Raw genomic sequence first — 20008 nt, 5'->3', positions numbered from 1 at the left:
TGTGCTCGTCTATCAGTTAGGCTGCATGCTGGCACGCTCCACTTTCTCAATGTCAAGCTAACACATATTCAACTGCAACTAATGTCACAACACTTGACACATATCTCACCCACAGACATTATTTTCCCCGCACACATTCAGAGTGGCATCGGTAAGCCTATTGCCATTACTATAGAATGTGTCATTGTCAGCTTCCATCACCACATAAGAAATGACACGCAGGGCTAGTCAGTGGCACACTGGTTAGAAATTTACACTGGAGTTCTTTCTATGGCTCCCAAGTTTGAAAATGGAAATATTATAACTAATCATTATGACCTCAGCATGTAGGAAATATTCATATATTTAAAAAATTAACATAAAGAAGTTACATTTTTCCCCCACAAGAAATTACATTCATTTTGTCTCTCCCTCTCATTTGTGTGGAAAAGAACACAAGTAATCAGTGAGTGAAATGCCTGGATCCCCTATTAATTACTTTTTATGGTGATGGTTAACACACAAATACACTGGTTAATGCTGACTGGTTAAATGGTAAACATTTAATAAAGATACCAGTACTCTATAAGCATCAAAGTCCATTCTTGACTTTGGAAATAGAAATCTAACATAACAATCCCAACTCGCGGTCCACTTACTGGCTTTTTCTGGGTCTTTTAACCCGTCCACAGATGGACAAGAAGTCCTTAAAGTGTTGTGGATAAACTCTTAACAGCTACTGAGCTCCCATGTCAACAGATCCATCTCCATGACGACTGAGCAAAAATCCATCAGCTGAAAGCAAACAGTTGAAAGCGCCAGAAAAAGCTAGTAAGTTGACCTTGATTTGGGGTTGTTAAACCAGTACGCTTTAGCTTTTCACATTAACTGCATATGATTTAAATAACTTGATGGAGAAATATAATCAGTCTGTTTTAATGTGTTTTTATTGAATGTATTTGTATTTTATTTTTATTCAAATGTAAAAATACATTTAAAATGGGAGTAGGCAATATGGATAAAATCCAATTTCACGGTTATGTCATTTTCTACTGTCATATTGATATTTATTGTGAAGTTGTACACTGACAAATCAGCTGAGAAACTGTGTAGCCAGACAGAAATGTCTGTTTTACGCATTTCTAGCAAATAAAGTGCCTGACGAATCATGGCGCCTTTTCACTTTGATGCAAAACTATGTATCGAAATTCAATTTGACAGTATCTTGGTTTTTGATCTGCAACATTATGCACAATGTTCAAATAACATTAACAGTGTAGAGTCTCTCACAGTCCCTCTCACAGTATATGTCACTTTGTCCCCCAACCTTAATTTAAAAGATCTGAGATATATAAATCTGCCTACCTTGTTTTATTCACATTCTAGTTCAGAGTTTCTAAAATCCGGTGGTCTATATTTGGCCAATATGATATTAGTTTTATTCACTGGTGAGAATATTACATATTCTGTGTACATTTCCACATGACACCTGAGTCTACAATTGCTGTCATTTACTGTAAATAGCTTGGAGCATATCCTTTCTATCACACGTTGTCTCCCTCCATGTCGCCTGCAGTTCTGCATGCGGAATATGAGCAACTGGCCTGTGATAATTCAATAAAGTACTTCCATGGTAACATGTTTTCCTGTTTGAATTCTAATCAAACATGGGCCACAATTTTTCAGCCAGGGATGTGTTTTGGCTGGGGGGGGGGGGGGGGGGGGGGGGGGGGGGGGGGGGGGGGGGGGGGTGCAGTGTTTTTGGCTCTGATCTGTAGCTGTTCCCGTGAACACCATCAGATATTCACAGCGCCATCTCATCTGATGTCGCAGCTTTCCCTCCTCCTCGCCAGCTTCATCAGTTTTGACACAGAGAAATAGACTTGTGCTTTTGGGTTCCTAACAAATTACGGCAGCACAATCTACAGTTGTTTGAATAATTTAACACCGTACCGCTTGAGGGAAACTTGAAGACAATAAAAAAGAAAAAGAAAACCTACAAACCAAACTAACCCCTTCTCTCTTCTTTGCTTGAAATAGAGGGCTGTGTCCTCTGGGATTTTTATATCTTATACCTTTCAGTATCTGCAAGTGAGGAGCATGTTTTGGTATCAAAGAGGCTGGTGGCTGTCTCGGAGATAAACTCATACACCCCGTCTTTCCCAGGAGGTCAGGGGGAGAGGTCAAGATGCGCTGTAAAGGTAGCTGATCCACAGAGGGAAGGTTTGTTCCATACAGCTCTTTAATAGAGACCAGAGGGAGAGAAGAGGAGTAGTGAAGGCTGCAGGGGCTGTAGCACAGTGGCGCTGTTTCCCATCAAATCTCCCTCCCATCTCCTAATGAGCATTCTATTAGCAGCTAGGGGACGGATTTAGGCAGTTAGGCATACGGAGAAGGCTGGCTAACAATGCAAGTAGTTAGCTAAACAGCTGTTCCCTCTCTGCTGCCACCTCCCATCCCCGTCTAATGAAGCCCTCACCGATGAGCAGGAGTCCCGGGATGTGCCTGAGAACAGTCACAGACACCTAGACAGGGAATCTCAGTCACTCACAGGCCTCATAAAAAAAGCCTACATGGAGGATAGCTTCACTGACAGGACAACCAAGACTCCAATTAGATAGTGGCTCTAAGGGGAACCCTAAGAATAGCACACTGGGCGGGCGCAGACATTTTTATGAGCACTCTGTGCTGCTCTGTGTTTGGAAAGTAAACACTCCTTTGCATTGTTTTTCCGAGAAGCCATGATGCCTTTCATAATGGATAATAAACAGATCACTGTGATGATTTTTGTGAAATGTTGCATTGCTACATTTCATTATCTTCTACAGTGTGAGTAGTGTTCACAGTGGTGGGCATCGATCAAGATTAGTGGCGTGCCATATGGGTTTGTCAACATCTGAAATACTGCAGCGGATGCATGCTCTCCAAACATCCTTCACTTAAACAAGGAGAAATGTTTCAGAAGCAATGCCTATTTTTCATTTCATAAAAACTTAATACAGCATTATGTTTGGCTAGCTAAAAGCAGTATTTGTTAGTTAAATGTTGAGTCTGTCAAAGGCTTGACTGTCTGATGAGGGCCCAGGTCACCTTCAAATGACACATGGGTTAGGATTTACTTTGCAGGTATTCTTTTTGGCTTTGTAGAGCAAGGCTGCTGCATACTTTAAATGACGGACTGTTCTAAACATGGCACTGCCTCAGAGCTCAGGTGGGAGATTCGGAAAGTCTGCGCTTATACAGCTATAACCAAGTTGTGCCTGGGTATGAAAATAGGCAGTGCCGAGTACGCTGCTATTTCTTTTCTGTTCATTCTTCACACAGCTCTGCCACTGTGTTGAATGCTAAACTGCTCATCACGAACAGCTTTGAGGAAAAACTTTGCTCTTAGTGTTTGCTTTAAACTGCACTTGTTAGCTCGTGGACATCACAAGAGTCACATTGGGAGTTTTCTTTTACTCCTACATTCCTGTTACTTTTCATCTAACAGTTGCTGTTAGTTCATTGCTGTGCTTTGTCAGCAAACACTTCCTCAGCACTTGCTGCAGCTGCTTCACAATAAAAGCCTGCTTAGAAACTAATGATGACTCTAACAAAAATAACTGCCTGAAATAGCATTCTCTATTTCCCCTATAATTAGTACCAAATTACATAATTCTTTCCAGGAAACTTGCAAGGAAATTATGGATCCAAAAAATAGCGCTACTGTTTAATCTCCCGACATGGAGGTCTGAAATGTTGTTTCAAAGCCTTCTCCATGCTGCAAGAAATAAATCAAATAAATAATTTCGTTATTTTATTGGAATAAGCTAATAAAATTGTCATTATGATTACATTTTTCACTATAATTCTGTATTCCCAACAGGTCACAAAATCCCCAAGAAGTTCAGTGTTCTCAATGGTACTACAGTAAAATCAGAAATTTTTATATCCTAAACACGAGGGCTTTCAGGTACCCTTGGGAAGCCCTTTTCTGCCTGCATTAAGTGTTGAATTGGAGATTTCTATCTGACTAACAAAAACAGGACACAAATCTCCAACAGTAACCCCTGAGCTGCACAGGTTCATTATCTTTCCTGTTTTTAATCCAACGTGTCTCTGTGTGGAAAAGGTGTGAATGATTCGCTGTCACATTCAGTCGGATGATATGTTGCACAGGCTACTTTGTTAAAAGCACGCAGAAGCCTAGCAGCTGATACTTAATTTGTTAAACAGCATTTTGTCTTTTCACTCTCTTCAATCTGCAGCAACAAGTTGCCTCTTTGTCCAGATATCAAACGAATATTAACATTGTAACTTAACATAGAATGTCCTATCTAGGAGAAAAACATTGTCTTCAAGTTGTAAAATAGCACATTGGTAATATTGTTCTGTGACAGTTGCATTCGATTTGGCGAGTCACTCTCTTTTACCACTGAAAAGGATCTATAGCATATGTTACCTCTCTAAGCTAAAAATCTATTACAGCCTTGCGGGTCTGAGAGCTAAAGATTTAGTCTTTTTGTCAGGTTGCACAATGTTGGCCCTTTATAGTGGAGGTTTCTGCTTGTCAGCATGTTTGCTGAAGTTCCTCTCATTGGGGATTTCATTGTGCTCAGACTATGCAAATTTTACAGCTAAGGCTAATGCATTTGCACTGCCCAGAATTGAACGTCTTGGTAGGCAGGCTACCGCTTGAGACTGCACTTGCACATGTTCACACACACACACACACACACACACACACACACACACACACACACACACACACACACACACACACACACACACAAATGTACACTTACAGCACATTATGTCAGTGATAGGGATCCAGATGGCACACATGAATTGCATTCTTTATATCGCATTGTTATAGGCTCTCACCAAGCAAATCACACCAGCCTTGGTCCTACAGCAAAGTAATTGGACTGATGTTTTTCCTATGCAACGCTTCTTATCACACATTGAAAAAACAATTTTCCTTCCAAATCATTCTGTCTGTAAGCACAGACTGTAGCAAGCAGGTTCTGTGTAAACAGAATGATATATTCCTGGATGTCTATAATCATACTGTAAACAAGTATTTTTCCTCTCTGTGCAGATGAAGCGGTTATACCAGAATTAAGTGAGCACAAAGTCATACATTTCCAATTTCGAAAATATTGTGAAGTTTCAAAAATGTCACCTGAAACAATTCCCTTCCCGCTGCAGATATATATAAATCACATGTTATGCAAAAACCTGCAAAACTGATGAGGAATGCGGTGGTGCTCTCAGGCGTGGCTTCATAGCAGCTCCACAGCATCCTTGTGTTATTCATGCAGAGGCATTGAGCGCTCTTCTCTCCGCAGAGATAAACAGATATACGGACACTGAAGGACTGACCTAGCTAGCCACAGAGGTGAGCTGTCAGCAACAACAAGCAAACACAGTGTACTCGTGGTCATCACTGAGGGCAAAGTTTAGCTAATTACATTGTAGTTATTCATCTGGGAGGCAAACACAGAAACATCTGCCTATTTAACAACATACCCAGCCAGCCGTGTTGCCTAGTGTGGAATGAATGAATAAACACTTACACAATCATGGGTAAAAAAAAAAGAAACTAATAACAAAGCGCAGTGAAGAAGACAAAAAGAGAATACACAGTGCAAAAAAAAGATGCATGGACATAATATAATGTGAAAATAGCGTAAGGGAAAGTAGTGAGAGGTGGCAGAAATTGGGCCAACGTGTGTGGAACAACAGGGATGGTGAGGGAGAAAGAGTGAGCTAGAGAAGGTGTGAGAGGAGGAGGGAGGTCAGTAGAGATGTGGAGATGGGCGGAGGAGGAGGGGGAGAGATGAGCCCCCAGTGCTCAGCTGTCAGTGCTTCCTCTGCAGGTGGGGCAAGAGGAGTGCCAAGTCCCTCTCTCCCACTCACACAGACACCCATGCATCACTCTATAATGGATGCTTTACACTGGTGCCAGAGAGAGAAAGACTGAGGAGGGGGGTGCATGGTGAGGAGACGAAAGAGAGACATGGGGGAGGGGTGGGTATAGTGGAAAAAGAAAGGAACTGCTATGAGGTACAGGGGAAAGGAGCTGAAGAAAAAGCCTCAGAGATCAAGGCAGTGGAGTTGAGGTAAGTGCAGCAGGGAAATGGATGGCTGGATAGACAGACAGACAGGAAGACAGACAGACAGAAACCTCCATCAAGTCATTAGACCAATCAAGGGAGGAAACAGACGAGACAGTCTGGGAGCAATATGATGCAGCTATTGGTTTAATTGATCTAAAGCCTAACAGGATCAAAGAACGCCGGGGCACAGCCAGGAGCTGCAGCCACCGCTCCCCCTCCACTGCTGCTGTCACTGTCCATTAGGAGGTGTATGAATGTGCCCTTGACAGTGATTTATCAAGAATGATTCATATATGGCATCACCTGAACTAATGACTTGCCAGCGTCTTCACTGGGGATTGCAGGTCATCAACAGATGACATATTCTGTAGTCACCTCGTTCATCAGGTGCGATTAGATTCCAAAAGCAATCTCAGCGATACATCACCAGATGGGTCTTATTGTATTGTCTTGGAGAATATTGCTGAGAGAGCCCATGTGTGCCACATGTCACTCAAGCTGCCGGGGCCCATTCGTACAGTTGTGGATCTGGGGCTACAGGTATATGCAATGCTCTGAGCTATTACCTTGGTTGATGGAGGCATGGATTTACTAAAGTACTCAATTATCCCCTGCTTCTTTCTCTGACCTGCTGCTAGGCTCTTTAACACCTATAACTCCATGCTTTATAGGCTCAACTACCTGCTGCAAGCAGAGACAGACTGATGGCTGGACTACCTGAATGAACTGCCTCCACCGTTTTCGGGCCATTTGTCATTTCTTCATTCCTCTGCTCTCTTCTGGCTAGGGATAGGTAAAGCTGCCTCACTGTGATGGACAGCCCAACTGGATTTATTTTTAGAGTGTTACCTCAAGCCGGCTATGTGACCTCAGTGGAGTCATCTTTACCCTAATAACACCCTACCCACCTCACATTAGTCTGCAGGGCCTCCTTTTTACTTCTGCTCTATACAACTTTGGCTTAATTTTCTCTTTGCAACGGTGAGTAGTGAAGAGAAAAAACCTATTTGCTGCCTGAATTAGGCCATTTCCAATTGCGTGCGAGCTCAAAAGAGAGTAATACCTTTTAGTTGGTGAATAAACCCCCATCTTTGTTTTGTTAAAATAAAGCAATTATGCTCTGCTATAGAAAGTCAAAGACATTCAAAGAGTGAAAAATGCCACATGGGCCACTTGTTAAAAGCGGTTTGCTTTTTCCTCACAATGATGGCCTCACTATATGGCAGACAACAAAGCCTAGTAGTCAGCGTAAATAAATACAAGCATTCTTGCGCCGCAGAGATGGCATCCCCCTGGTTTAATTATCGCTCTTGTCAATCGAGGTGGAAGAATACGGCACCTGACAAGGCGCGTCCCCATTCTCTCATCGGCCTTTTTTCACACCCTGAGATGCACAGACACCCTTCAGCAAACAGCCAAATCAAACCCCAAGATGGAGGCATTCTGTTGCCCTAAACACCCAGGTAACTTTACAGTGTCGAGTTGCTGAATGCCTTTGACACCTCAGAAATGGGTTCTTTTCAACTTCAACAATTGTCCGTGTTTTTTCTCAAGCATGAGGCATTTGCACAACAATGGCAGCTGCATCGTGTATGAATAACTTTCCAGGGATGTGGTTATGCAGATATCTTTCCCGGTGACTCCAATTCACATTCCAGCTCTTGCAAGGTGCCTTTATTTGATGCTTACACTCCACAGGCAACGGATGGCTGCTGCAGGGTGCCTGAGCCCACAGAAATGAAGTCGACACACTAAGTGCCGATGGATTGCACCTCCAGATCTGTATGGCGAGAGCACAGCACAGGAACATTATGGAGCGGGGTGTGCAGGCCTGTAGGCCATTCCGCAGGGAGAATCTCCCATGGGTCTCGTTTCAGAGAGGAAACCAACACGTTATTTTCAAAAGGTCAAAGACAGATGTAACATTCCAGTTAAAGCAGTGAAGAAGTGTAAGACTCACACAGGACTGTTGGCCTCCCTCTCCACTCTGTAAGATAAGGTAATTTGGAGCAGCATTTTTATTAGCCCTAGATTATGTGTTGATATTTCAGGATCCAGCAATGAATGAGCACACAAGTTACCAATACATTCTCATAATTCCCAGCAGCCGCACTACAACGGTGTTTGAGTTGTTCCCTCTAAGGACAACTATAAACTTGCATGTACATGGTAAATGATTGTCAGAGCAGAGGTTAGGTGCTCATGGCAATGCAGGCTTTGAATCCGGCAGCACTGTATCAGCAAGATTGACAGAGGCAGATTGATTTAAGGTCCAATAAACATTGTTGTCATGCTTGTTTCCTTCCCCTATAGGTCCGCGAGTTAAATACATGGCAGCACAATAGTCATTTGCACTGATTTGTGCAGTGAAATCACAAGAGGGCGCAGACAAGACCCGCAGAGAAGTCTACTTACCACCCTTCTATGTGAAGTCATGTCACTCACAGTGCCATTAAACCTCAAAATATTAAGAGATTCAAATACAATAATTAGAATTATGAAGAACAACCCCCCCTCCGTGTCAGATGTAGTGTATATATAAGATCTGACGCATGTTGGTCTGCTACGATTATTCTAATTATCGATCAATCTGTCACTTGTGTTTTTGATTTGTCCATTGATCATTTGGTCCATAAAATATGCTAAACAAATACCCACACAATATGTCATGTTCAAATTCCTTGTTTTGTCCAACCAACAGCCCCCAAAACCCAAATATATTACATTTACCCTTAGAGAAGAAAACCAAATGTGTTGATCTGGAACCAGTGAACTGTTTAGCTTATATACCTTAAGAAATACTTAAAAGAATTATTGATTATTAAAATAGTTGCCAGTTGATTTACTTTGCTCCCGTTTTTTTAAAAAAATGACTAAAAGCTTAATTGACTCCTCGTGTCAGCTCTAGAAATGTCAACTCTACACATATCAGTGCTTTAAACATTATATGTAGTGCTCACACGAATATGCATTAAAGTTATTATGTATGAAAATATAAATGAATGAACTCTTTCATTTGTTGAAACTCTTACATCTACAAAATAAAAATGGCCAGAATAAATACACTTTATCTGTACAATCTATACAAAAATGTATGCCTCAATGCCTGACTTTTGTCACCTCCTGAATCAGCTCCTTCAGCCTTGGCTATATGTGAATACTGCTTGTCTAGCATTTATACGCAAACATGTAAAGCCAGTCAGTGATAGTGAGACGCATTTTGGATTAATTAAGCAATTGACTGATTAATTGTTGATTTGATTTGGCAAACTAATCAGCATGATTTCATTTGGGGTCCAGTCCATGTCCATATTATGAAATATTTCACCTAAACCCATGACATTACGTCAACCCATGACGTAATCTGTTACAAATCATTATTTTTATTTACTGCTTCTATTCATTTGTTGTTTGCCTCACTATCGGTATCATATACATATATATATTCTATATGGAATATTTGTTTTGTTTACACTGCAGAGGAAGGAGTCTTGAGTCTCCCATTGTGAGGGAGGCGGTGGGGAGAAAAAGATGTTTTAACAGAAATAACAAAACTGTGATGAGTGTTGGGTGTAGCTTATGACTGAAACACGGACCGCTACAGAAGAAAGTCAGACAGGCACAAACTCAGTAATAAATGTTGATTAACTTTGATTAATATGAATATTGACTTTTTTAAGAATATCATAAAGTCAATCAAATCAATCTAGATATTCAGTTTTCTATTACTGTTGTCTTTATCAAGTTAAAATGTTAGACCAAATGTATCCATTTAATGATACTTTCATCACCAATGCTATAATTTAACCTACAAAATTTCTGGGGTATAACACATAGGAACTGTCAAATTCATGTGTGTCATTTTAATTTAGGTTATTAAAGCTCTTCTTGGCCAGAGAGTTTGCCTTCAGGCGATTCACCGAATGCACATCCTTGACCTTACTTGATCATAAAGGGCATGGCTGTTTGTGTCTCACTGTAATCATTACATCACACTCAAGTCACTCACAGAGGCTCTGGTTTATCACCCAATCAGTTGAAGGAAATTGTACAGTAATGCATCAAGTCCTATGACTTCCAAGCCACATCCTTTCCAAGACAGTGAATCATAAATTGTAGTAAAAAAAAGGAGTTCGCTATGAAGAGCAGCCATTAATAAAGTTAATATTTCAGATTTGATTTAAAAAAAATGTCCCGCCACGCCATTTGATTTTTTCAATCACTCTGATCCTTGACGTCCCACGATGCATTTCTCCACTAACCTTCTATGCTATCCTTCACACTAAATGGATTCAAAAACTTGTTACCCTTTGCTGAGAACCGAGGACCTGTCACACTGCCCTCTCGATACTCATGGTTTCAGGGGGTTTCAGTGTTTGCTGGGTGGTGTCTTGCATTAAAAATCCTTGGTAGTCATTGCGCTGCTGTAATAAACCCAAGCATTTAACATGCACATTTATGGTCCTCAATAACCCAGAAGTCTTAATAAAAATGAAAGCTGACATTGGCATGAAGGATCCTCCACACTAGCTGTCTTTAATGTCCAAGACGTTCCATTAAAAGGGGAGCACTTCCTCAGAAGCGGAGCTTTTATCCTGATTGCTTACAGGAAGAGAGAGAGAGAAAAAACGAAACCAAACGACCTTCAGTGGCTCTACAACTAGCCTTTCCCTCATGTGTGCTTTATGAATAGACACGCTTGCGTGCACATACGTACATCTTCATGTGTGTAGATATACAGTCTGTTTTCTGTAGGTTGGGATGGGAGAAGCCAATAAATCAACCCTCTTATACGCACGCACAATAAGATATATGTACAAATACACATGCCTGAGTCATTGGCTACTTGATATTCTGTTCATGTGCATGGAAGCCATCTCAGGTTTTATATCATAATGATTATTAGGAGATAGGGAAAAAGCCAAATCTGCATGTTCAATTAGTGCTTGTGCGATGCCAGATAGATAATACATGGGACTGGCTAATGTCCTTGCTTCTGAACTTCTTCAGCTGCTTTCTGTTTGAAGCCGGAGAAAAAGCAGATGGGGACAGAGATTTCCCTCTGTGGGAACACAACTGTTGCTACATTTAATAAGCCAGTCAAAAACACTCTCCTGCCGAGAGAGACTGCGCTTTTAATGACCATTCTGCTTCCAAAGTCTCAGATGTGCGGCTAGATTGCTTGCCATACAGCAGACAAGGCAGCCATCTTATTAATAGCAGCGCACCACACATGCAGACCCGGGAGTATAAACCCAGAGAGGGAGAAAGGGAGAGAGAAACACTGGCACATGGAAAGAAAGTGCATGTCCCTTGCATGCTTTGACTGTCTGTGGAGGCAGGGAGACAGATGGGTGCAGTGAGGAGGAGATTAGATGGAGGAGGCAGGGCACAGACCGCGGTCTAAAAAATCCAACCCTCATGAGAGGACGTCCAGGCCAGCCTCCACGCAGGTCAGAAGAGGAGGGAGGGGAGGGGGACTCGGTGATGGATGTACCCTGTGACCAGAGCCCTCGGCACGCCCACTTGGAGACGCCACCAAGGCCAGGCCAGAGGAGCAGGCAATCAAAGAGAGAGGCCGCGGGGCTAGGATGATATAGGAGGATCCAGCTTATTAAACAGGATTCAGGAGGAGCATGGAGCATCTGAAGTAAGTTGTCACTCTGCCACCAAAGGAGTCAGTTAGATGGAAAGTCTATGCACTGTAGGCAGTGATGACAGACTGTGTACAGGAAGAGTGGGAATACTGTCATTAAATACACCAACACACCAGGGACTTGCAGAACACTGTGTCATCACCGATTTACTTTTTCTTTTTTACCTAGGCCTCGTTATCCTGCATCTGAGCAGCAGGTGAAGGAAAATGTTTGTGTCTGAGTGTGTGCACATGTGCGCATACTAGACATGTGGATCCTATGCTAGGCTAACACACCATACCCAATGCTACTCCTGAATTCAAACACGCTGCATTCAATGTGATGACACCATGCCTCCATTTACCAGCAGAGGGATAAGGTGTGCATTTTTATTCATGACGAAATAAAAAGTCAAAAAGGAGATGCACTGTTTATAATATAGTTTCCTGATTGAGATTCCATTCACAGTGCAAAGTAGGAAAGTCAATCCTGAGACGCAACAGTGTGCTAACATGGATAGGAAAGTATAACACAAATCCATTAGAGGCCAGGTGTGTTCATGCCACAGTGTATAATTCATTTGATTATAGATTTTTACTTCAATTTTCCCTGCCATGCAGATCCAACGCACTTTGATTCCTTTTGTTGTTTATTGCGTTGCCTTGGCAACGAGACCATCCTACCAGTTTTCACTTCAACAGTTAAGATTATAGGAGAGAAGGAAGATGAGGAGAGGAGGGGTAAAGTACATCAGTGGCTGTGAAAACAGGTGCAAAAAGACATTTCTTCACTTGGATTTCCTGTCACATACTGCAGCCCACTCCAGTCCTAAACTTTATATAATTACAACAATCTGTGCTCTGAGAGAGACTGTGTGAAATCTGATTGCCATTGGTAACATTCGCAGCAAGAGTCCCGGCGTGATAGAAGGCTTCCTGTTTCAATTTCCTAGGATCCCTCAAGTTTTACTGGCTCTTTTTTTTATCCCATCAGTGGGGCATACATTTCCATTCAGGGGAAAAAAACAGACCCGGTAATATCCAATTTACTAGGAGGCAGAGGAGATGGTTTCACTGGCAGTATAATAACATGCTACATGGAGCGTAGCATTATAGAGTATGAATAAAAAAGGCATTTATGGTAAAATTCAATCCAAAAGCAGTCATCATTCATTGGAGGAAATCAAGGCAATTAGTAACACTTTAATGCAAATTGGGGAATGCAAAACACATCACAAATCCCTGGCGCTGTAATGGAGACCAAAGAAGAGCAGCTCAAATGACCTCTTTGAAATACATGTTGGTTTACTATTCTAAAAATCCAAGAACAGAGATCTCACTCTGCCTAGTCACAAGAATTGTGTTTGTTAGTCTGTGTGGTGTTTGGGCACATGCTTTCCGCAGCTGACTATACTATAATAATAATAATAATCCTTATTTGTAGAGCACTTTTCAAAAACAAGTTACAAAGTGCTTTAACAAGTGTAAAGAATAATACAAAAAAGATAAGAGCATGAAAATTAACTACTACAGCCTAAGACCACTCCTCTATCTAATGTAATTAACTTCTATGTACAGCAAAAGCTCTATGTCACATATCCAACGACGTGTGTACAAAGAAGCATGTTTGTGGCTTGTTAACGTGTCCACAAACAGGCTACGTGATCGTGGCTGAATGTAAAAGGACATATCATTTGGCATATTAACACTTCATTAAAAAATGTAGAAAAACACTAACATTGTTATACAACAACACCTCAATCCTGATGGCCTGTCATGCACGCAACACCGCTATCAATTAAAAGCCAAACAAACAGTCAGCTTTTAAATGGATGGGCAAATACGTGACTGGCTGCAATAATTCCAGGTTATTGATGATGCGGTGTCCATATGGCCCTGCAGGGTGCAATTCAAGTTTGGAGTTCCAAGAAACTGTTCATTCACACAAGCCAAAGCACTTCCTGCAAGAACTTACCTATAAGCAGTGAGGTCTTAATCAAATGATGCATTAGAGGAGCATGAGTATGAGGGATGTTCATCGCATGTCCAGGTTAAGCGCACATGCTGCATTTAGTATTACAGACATGGCCAACATCGCCAGTAAATCATCATGAAGTAGCATTAGGGTAGGCAGCAGATAAACAACATGGCTTACAAAGTGTGCGTGTGGGTGTCAGTTAGCATGACTGTGGCTGCACTAAAAGCCTTCCCTGGTACACCAGGACCTTTTTTATCTTGCTTACGAAGACACATTAGACCTACATGTTTATTTCCGACATAGTGAGGGGAAACTAGCAAACCAGAAGAGTACGTCAAGACCCACATGGGGTCTGAAATCGGCTGTGGAGTTTCAATTTCAGGATGGGAATGAACATCACAGTCATTTAAATGCAAACACCTGCTTCTTAAAACATTTGTTATGCTGTGGAGTACAGTCGAATACATTACTCAATAACTCGCTGGCCGCAACGGCAATTTCTAATATCAAGCAGCCGACACACCAGCCGGCGTGAGCTTCACAGCTGTATCACCCATACCCCTACCCCACCCCCCCACCCTAACTCAGTGGGAGTACCTTCAGAGTGGTGGGAGAGAGTAAGCAGGCTGACGCAGGAAGCGCCGATCCCAGAACCAAACACAGTGATGCGGTTGGAGTCGCCTCCGAAGAAGCCGATGTTCTCGCTGATCCACCTTAAAGCCTGGATCTGGTCCAGGAGCCCGTAGTTCCCTTTAGCAGCCTGGTCACCAGTACTGAGGAAGCCTGCAACACACACACACACACACACACACACACACATATTCAGAGATTTAAAACTCACCCAGGGACAGCTAATTAAATAAATCACAGTGTCATACATACTAAAATTTGCACTTGACCAAAATAAAAAAATGAGCTAGTCTGCAACTTGTACATGCAATATGTCACGGCTATTTAATGTCCATGTGCACCTGCAGCATAAAAGGTTAGCCGTAATGACTAACCACACCCCGTTTTATTTTTAGAAGAACCATTGTTGGTAAAATAGGAGTGAGTGAGACTGCACCTTATGGGAAATCAATGGACCTGCAGCTTATTGGAAATCAACAGATATATTGGGCAGTCATTTTGAATCTATGAAAACTCCACAGACAGAGAGAGGAAAAGATCATGTGAAGCTTTAAAACCCTGTGCATGGACGGCAACTTCATCATACATCCTATCAGAGTTACCACCTTCCTCTGACATATTCCGATGGTCTCTTACACTCTAAACATTCACAACAGGAGCTATCCACGTACAGTTTTCCCTGTGTCTGTGTAATCTGCAATATGATGTCTGAGCTGGACAGAGAGTCTCTCTTGGGTACATCGGAGCTCATGTTAACACACCGCCCTCTCCCAGCTACTCTCCAGGGCCTAAGCCCTGCTGAATGATGGGTAATCTAGAGTCGTGGGAGAAGATCAAAGGCAAGCAATCCCAGAACTCCCTACGGTGGACTCGGTGTCCATCAAAATCCTGAACATGCATGTGGGGTGACAGCCAGGAGACATGTGTGGAAACCGAGACCCCTGTCTCTTTAGTGGCAGCAAAAAACATTTCACTAGCAGTAAATGTGTTGGTGGGTGAATTCTCGCAAGCCTCCAGCGATGGTCCTTCAGCATCTCAGCATTGTTTCTAACATCTATTTCATGGTCAGTGCCTGCATATAATGATGAGCTCTCTGTGTTTAAGTCTTGCGGGGAAAAGGGAATAGTTTTGTTATCAACTGTGTACAAAAAAAAGAGATAAAATCTGTGTGCTTTTTGATGGGTCAGCACAGCAACGCACACTTTAGATAAACACAGATTAGAAAGCAGCTGCTCCTGGCTCATTAGCTGTTTATTGCACGTATGTACATAAAGGATGAGTGTCTGCCAATCCCAAGGTTTTTTTTTTCTGTGAATCAGAGACTATAGAGACAAAAACCTCCTGCCCCACCCCCGACAGCACACCCGCCTCGCCCAGAGTCCCTATTGGCAGCGACAAAGAGGGTGGGCAGGGGAAAGGTCAGGCCTGATCATCGATAGGAAAGAGGCGGTGGCACAGGAAGCAAAGCAGGAGACAAATGGATCAACAGATGGTCTCCTTCAGACGCATCCCTGAGGATGACAGAGCAGCAGGGCACATGCAGAGAGAGAGAGAGTGAAAGAGACAGGCAGAGGAACAGAGACGGACACAGGCAGAGAGAGGAGGACTCCAATTGAAGAGCTTTCCTTTTCTTTTTCTCTTGCGGCTCCTCCTCGCGTTCCGTCTTAACTAAAGGACAACAGCTTTTACAACCCTCTCCCGGGTGCTGTGGAGAGAAAGGAGACGTGACGCTCTCAGAATAACCCTCATTTGCGAAATGGTTCACACTTCTCCAAGTGTGTGTCAGATGGGGTTATGAAATGTCAGGAGACTGGCACGTGAAAAGGATTCAGTGCTACTGTTTGCCTAATTGAAAAGATATAGTAAACATTATCCATTTGGCATTGTAATAGGAGGAATTACTAAACAACAAAATGCAAATCATTAGACTTGGATCCCCAGCTGGCAGTATAAAGTGCTGCTCAATGCTCTAGTATTTTTGTGACTTTTTGTTTAGCCACGTTGATTGCTTTGCATCTAGAAATTAAACTGGTCATTAAAATGTAGAGGTGGACTGCAATATCTTAGGCAACAAGACAGGCTGCAGGCAGGATTTAAAAATACATTTAATATAGCTGCTGGTTATGTTTTAATTGGAAAGGTGACAGAAAGTATTTTCTTTGGAAAACAATTAAGATAGCAAAGTAATTGTTTTTATGCATGGCTATTTCTATGTTTATATTTATAGCAGACCGCTGTGTTTAGGCTTGTGCTCTGGAGGTGTTTGGTTCTTTTTTGTTTTATGTCCATCACCTATGCATCACCTCCGGACATTCAGTCTGCTTTGTGAGACTAAGATAAAGGAACTGACTGTTTAAATAATAACAAATAACAATGTTTCCCTTTGTCTCTTGTTTGAGTTATCTACATTTCTGAACTCCCATGCTCACCAGGGATCGGGTTATAGATTTCCAGATCTAGCAGATGATCCCCGTCTCGTCAGCGCTGCGTGGGTTTTGGCTGCACATGAACCTGTTCACGGCTCACTCCTACACAGGACCTTGGGATTCTGGGCAGCTACTCAGTGATTCTAAACTCTTTAGTCAGGATGGTTATGTGCTTGACTGTGCTACTCAACCTGAAATTCAATTGGGATTTTTAATACACACTAGATGTGTAGACGCTTTACAATTTAATTATAAATTGCAATCACATGATATCCATCTTTGTTAGCTGCCATTTAACTTTGGCACAATCAGTATACACAAGTACAGTGTCCCAAGTCAAGTTGATTCAACAAAACATAAAATAATCATTAAACAGTAAATAGTTGTCGTTGATCTGATACTTTGAAAGTAAAGTGCATAGAAATTAATTTGCACTAAATAAATGTTCTCTGTGACATTATAAATCGCACCTGTTGTGACTTCTGTAACAAACTGTAGATTAAATGTGGGATGTTTTTTTTCCAATTACATCTCAATAACTGAAACGAAGTCCAAGCCTTAAACCTTCAAGCTGCACATCAATGTCATATATGGGGTTTCTCTTAATAAACAGACATTGTTTTGTTTATCAAGCACAAATAGTTCAGTGGGACATGCTTTGTTTGGACAGAGAAAATGCCCTCAAGTTGAACTACACTGGAGAAAAGGAATCATACAACTGATCTTCATTTAAGTCCACCTTTTTAAATCATGTACTCCAAAATGTAGTTAATATGATCTGTTGAGAAAACTGGTTATATAAGCATCACTTGCAAAAGGTCATGCAAACGTATAACAATCCAAAAATGGAATTTAACCTGTCTACACATCAGCAGTCCACACAGCTGGATTTGCATGAACGGCCCTTATTCACCGCAAACAAATGGCACGAGTTAATAACTATGATTCTGTACTCTTTCTCTGCATGTTAGAACTGTAATTTGTCCTGACTGATTACATGATGTGTTTTTGTTTCGTGTCTCAAAGATGTTCTCCCTTGACAGTGATGTGGTGCACTTTTGCCGTATGAAGAACTGGTATTTTCCCCTTGTGGCAGCGCAGAGTCAGAATTTCAGCTGCAGCGGCGAATGTGGTCTGGACGCAGCTAGGTCAGGTCGCACCTGTCACCTTGCATCGTCCTTGCCAGAGAAAACGCGGCGTGTATGTAGTACAGCTTCCTCTACGAGGAACTTACCCACCCTCGTCACCTTAACAAGACCAGAGGGTCAGTTAATGTATACAGCATGACAGCGTCCCCTCTCTGCAGTGTTTGAGCTTCAGCCACCGTGCCGGAAGCAATACATGAGAAGCAGACACTGATATTCAGAGACCGGGAGATCACTGCTCAAATCCAGCACCTTTGCAATTCCACACATTTTCACACACCAGCCACGATCATTGCATCACTTGAATATCAGTTGAAAGTGAGTTTATTTTTCAAAAAAATCCAGCGCCGAGCGTGATACCACAAAAATGCATTTTGCGGCTTGATCGTATTTTATCAATAAGCACGTGCCGCTATCTCAGTCTAAAGTGAGCGTCCCCGTTTCCCAGATCCGCGACAATGATTTCCTTTACCCATGCCTCTCAGCATCGTTAATGCCCTATTGATTATGATTTAAATGTCTGTTTCCTATATGGTGGGCTATAACTCACAGTGTAGCGGAAAGAGGTGATGATAATGATCGCTCCGACCCCAGACATCTCTCTTAGCCTGGCCTCCCAGATAATGGAATGTGTGTAAAGTAATGGCGGACGGTGAGAAGGGGGCGAAGAAGGGTGAGGGGGAGGGCAAAAGCTTGTTATTGAGCTGAAGAGCGAGCTTAGGGACAGATGGAGGAAACGGATAGGGAGGAGTAGAGGAAAAGAGAGGAGGAGGAGGAGGAGGAGGAGGAGGATGGGAACAGCAGTGACGTAACTGAGGCAAAGTTTTTTTGCTTTCTGCTAGATTCATTCTGGCTTTTAATTTGCCTTTCCCCTGTTTCTTTCTCCCTCTCATCCTCTCCCTCTTTAGGGGTGCCGGTTAACAAGGCTGTCTGTGTCCAAACTCTCCTTTGGTAGCACCCCCCACTTCTCCCTCTTGCCCTCCCCCTCTATCTTTTCTCCCTCCTTCTCTTCTCTGGGGAAATAAAGGCCCACACAGTCACAGCCTTGACAGCCTCCCCTAAGAATCCCCTACTACAAAAGAGCTCCAACTTCCCCCCAGCCAGGCCTGGTCTGAATGGGAGCCTCTGGGGTGTGGATGAGAAGCAGAGGAGGGAAGAGGCCACCCTCCACACAGCCACATAAAGGGCCTGTGTCTTGGGCTCATGATGAGCAAGGGACATACCCAGCAGTCCATCGTCCACGCAGGGAGTCATTCCCATAAGATTTTACCTCCTCTTTTTTGGGGGGAGAAGATTTCAGCACACCGACAAGACTCCAAAAACATAAAGGGGGGTGGGGTGGGGGTGGGGGGGGTGAAGGGAAGAGCGCAGGAGGGGGGCGTGGGCTTGAATGAAGGTGATTGCCACTTGGATCAGTGTACAGCTCCTGTTTACAGCTCACTGCCCAATAACATGGCTGGAGCGCAGTCTGATCTAAGAGCAGGAAAGTGAGAGGGATAGAGAAACAGAGAGAGAGAGAAAGAGAGAAAGGCAGGCGAGCACAAGAAAGCCTCTTTATGGCAGCCTGAACACTGAAGGCCATTTACCCAACACCACATCCTTGTTTCCGGTGGAAGAGAAAATAAAGGCTTGTGGGGTAAAAAAAAGAACATACTTTTTGATTGTTGCCCCTGCAAGATACTAGCTCCGTATGAATGAATACAACATGACAGCAGAATCAAACTAGAAAATGGTGAAAAAGAATTTATGTATGAGCACCTGATTCCTGCTGGCCTCATTATGAATCAATAATTAAAAGAAATATCAGACAGCAACAAAGTCATCTGATGTTTCAGGGGCCTGCCCCTCGACACTCGGGGAGTTCAAACTGAATGATACACTAAACTGCAGGGCTTTGCTGAAAATGTGAACAGGCTGATCAGAAACCCTAATGGTTCAGCTTTAATATTAGTCTCACTCGCACACAGCGACACAGACAGATGCAGCGTGTGAAGCGTGAACCAACGCTGCAACTGTACCTGAAAGGTGGCTGGGTAGTCTGATGCACGATGCTGAAGAGAGAACACCATGCATACTGTGCTGTTGTATACAGACTGAGCAACTCAGATGGAAAA

General features: G+C 42.6%; 1 protein-coding gene across 9 annotated transcripts in view; it reads right to left on the bottom strand.

The window, feature by feature from the left end:
• Window positions 1–20008, bottom strand: part of nlgn3a (neuroligin 3a) — a 144887-nt gene that overhangs the window by 33016 nt on the left and 91863 nt on the right. For all 9 annotated transcript variants that reach the window (XM_046030820.1, XM_046030821.1, XM_046030824.1 and 6 more), the window contains one exon: window positions 14291–14476. In XM_046030820.1, the coding sequence (XP_045886776.1) occupies window positions 14291–14476 (186 nt within the window). The remainder of the gene's footprint in view (window positions 1–14290; window positions 14477–20008) is intronic.

The sequence above is a fragment of the Micropterus dolomieu genome, linkage group LG19 (assembly GCF_021292245.1).
Source record: "Micropterus dolomieu isolate WLL.071019.BEF.003 ecotype Adirondacks linkage group LG19, ASM2129224v1, whole genome shotgun sequence".
Classification (NCBI taxonomy): domain Eukaryota; kingdom Metazoa; phylum Chordata; class Actinopteri; order Centrarchiformes; family Centrarchidae; genus Micropterus; species Micropterus dolomieu.
Note: the sequence above shows the minus strand (reverse complement) of the source record. Positions and strands in the feature narration are given on the sequence as shown.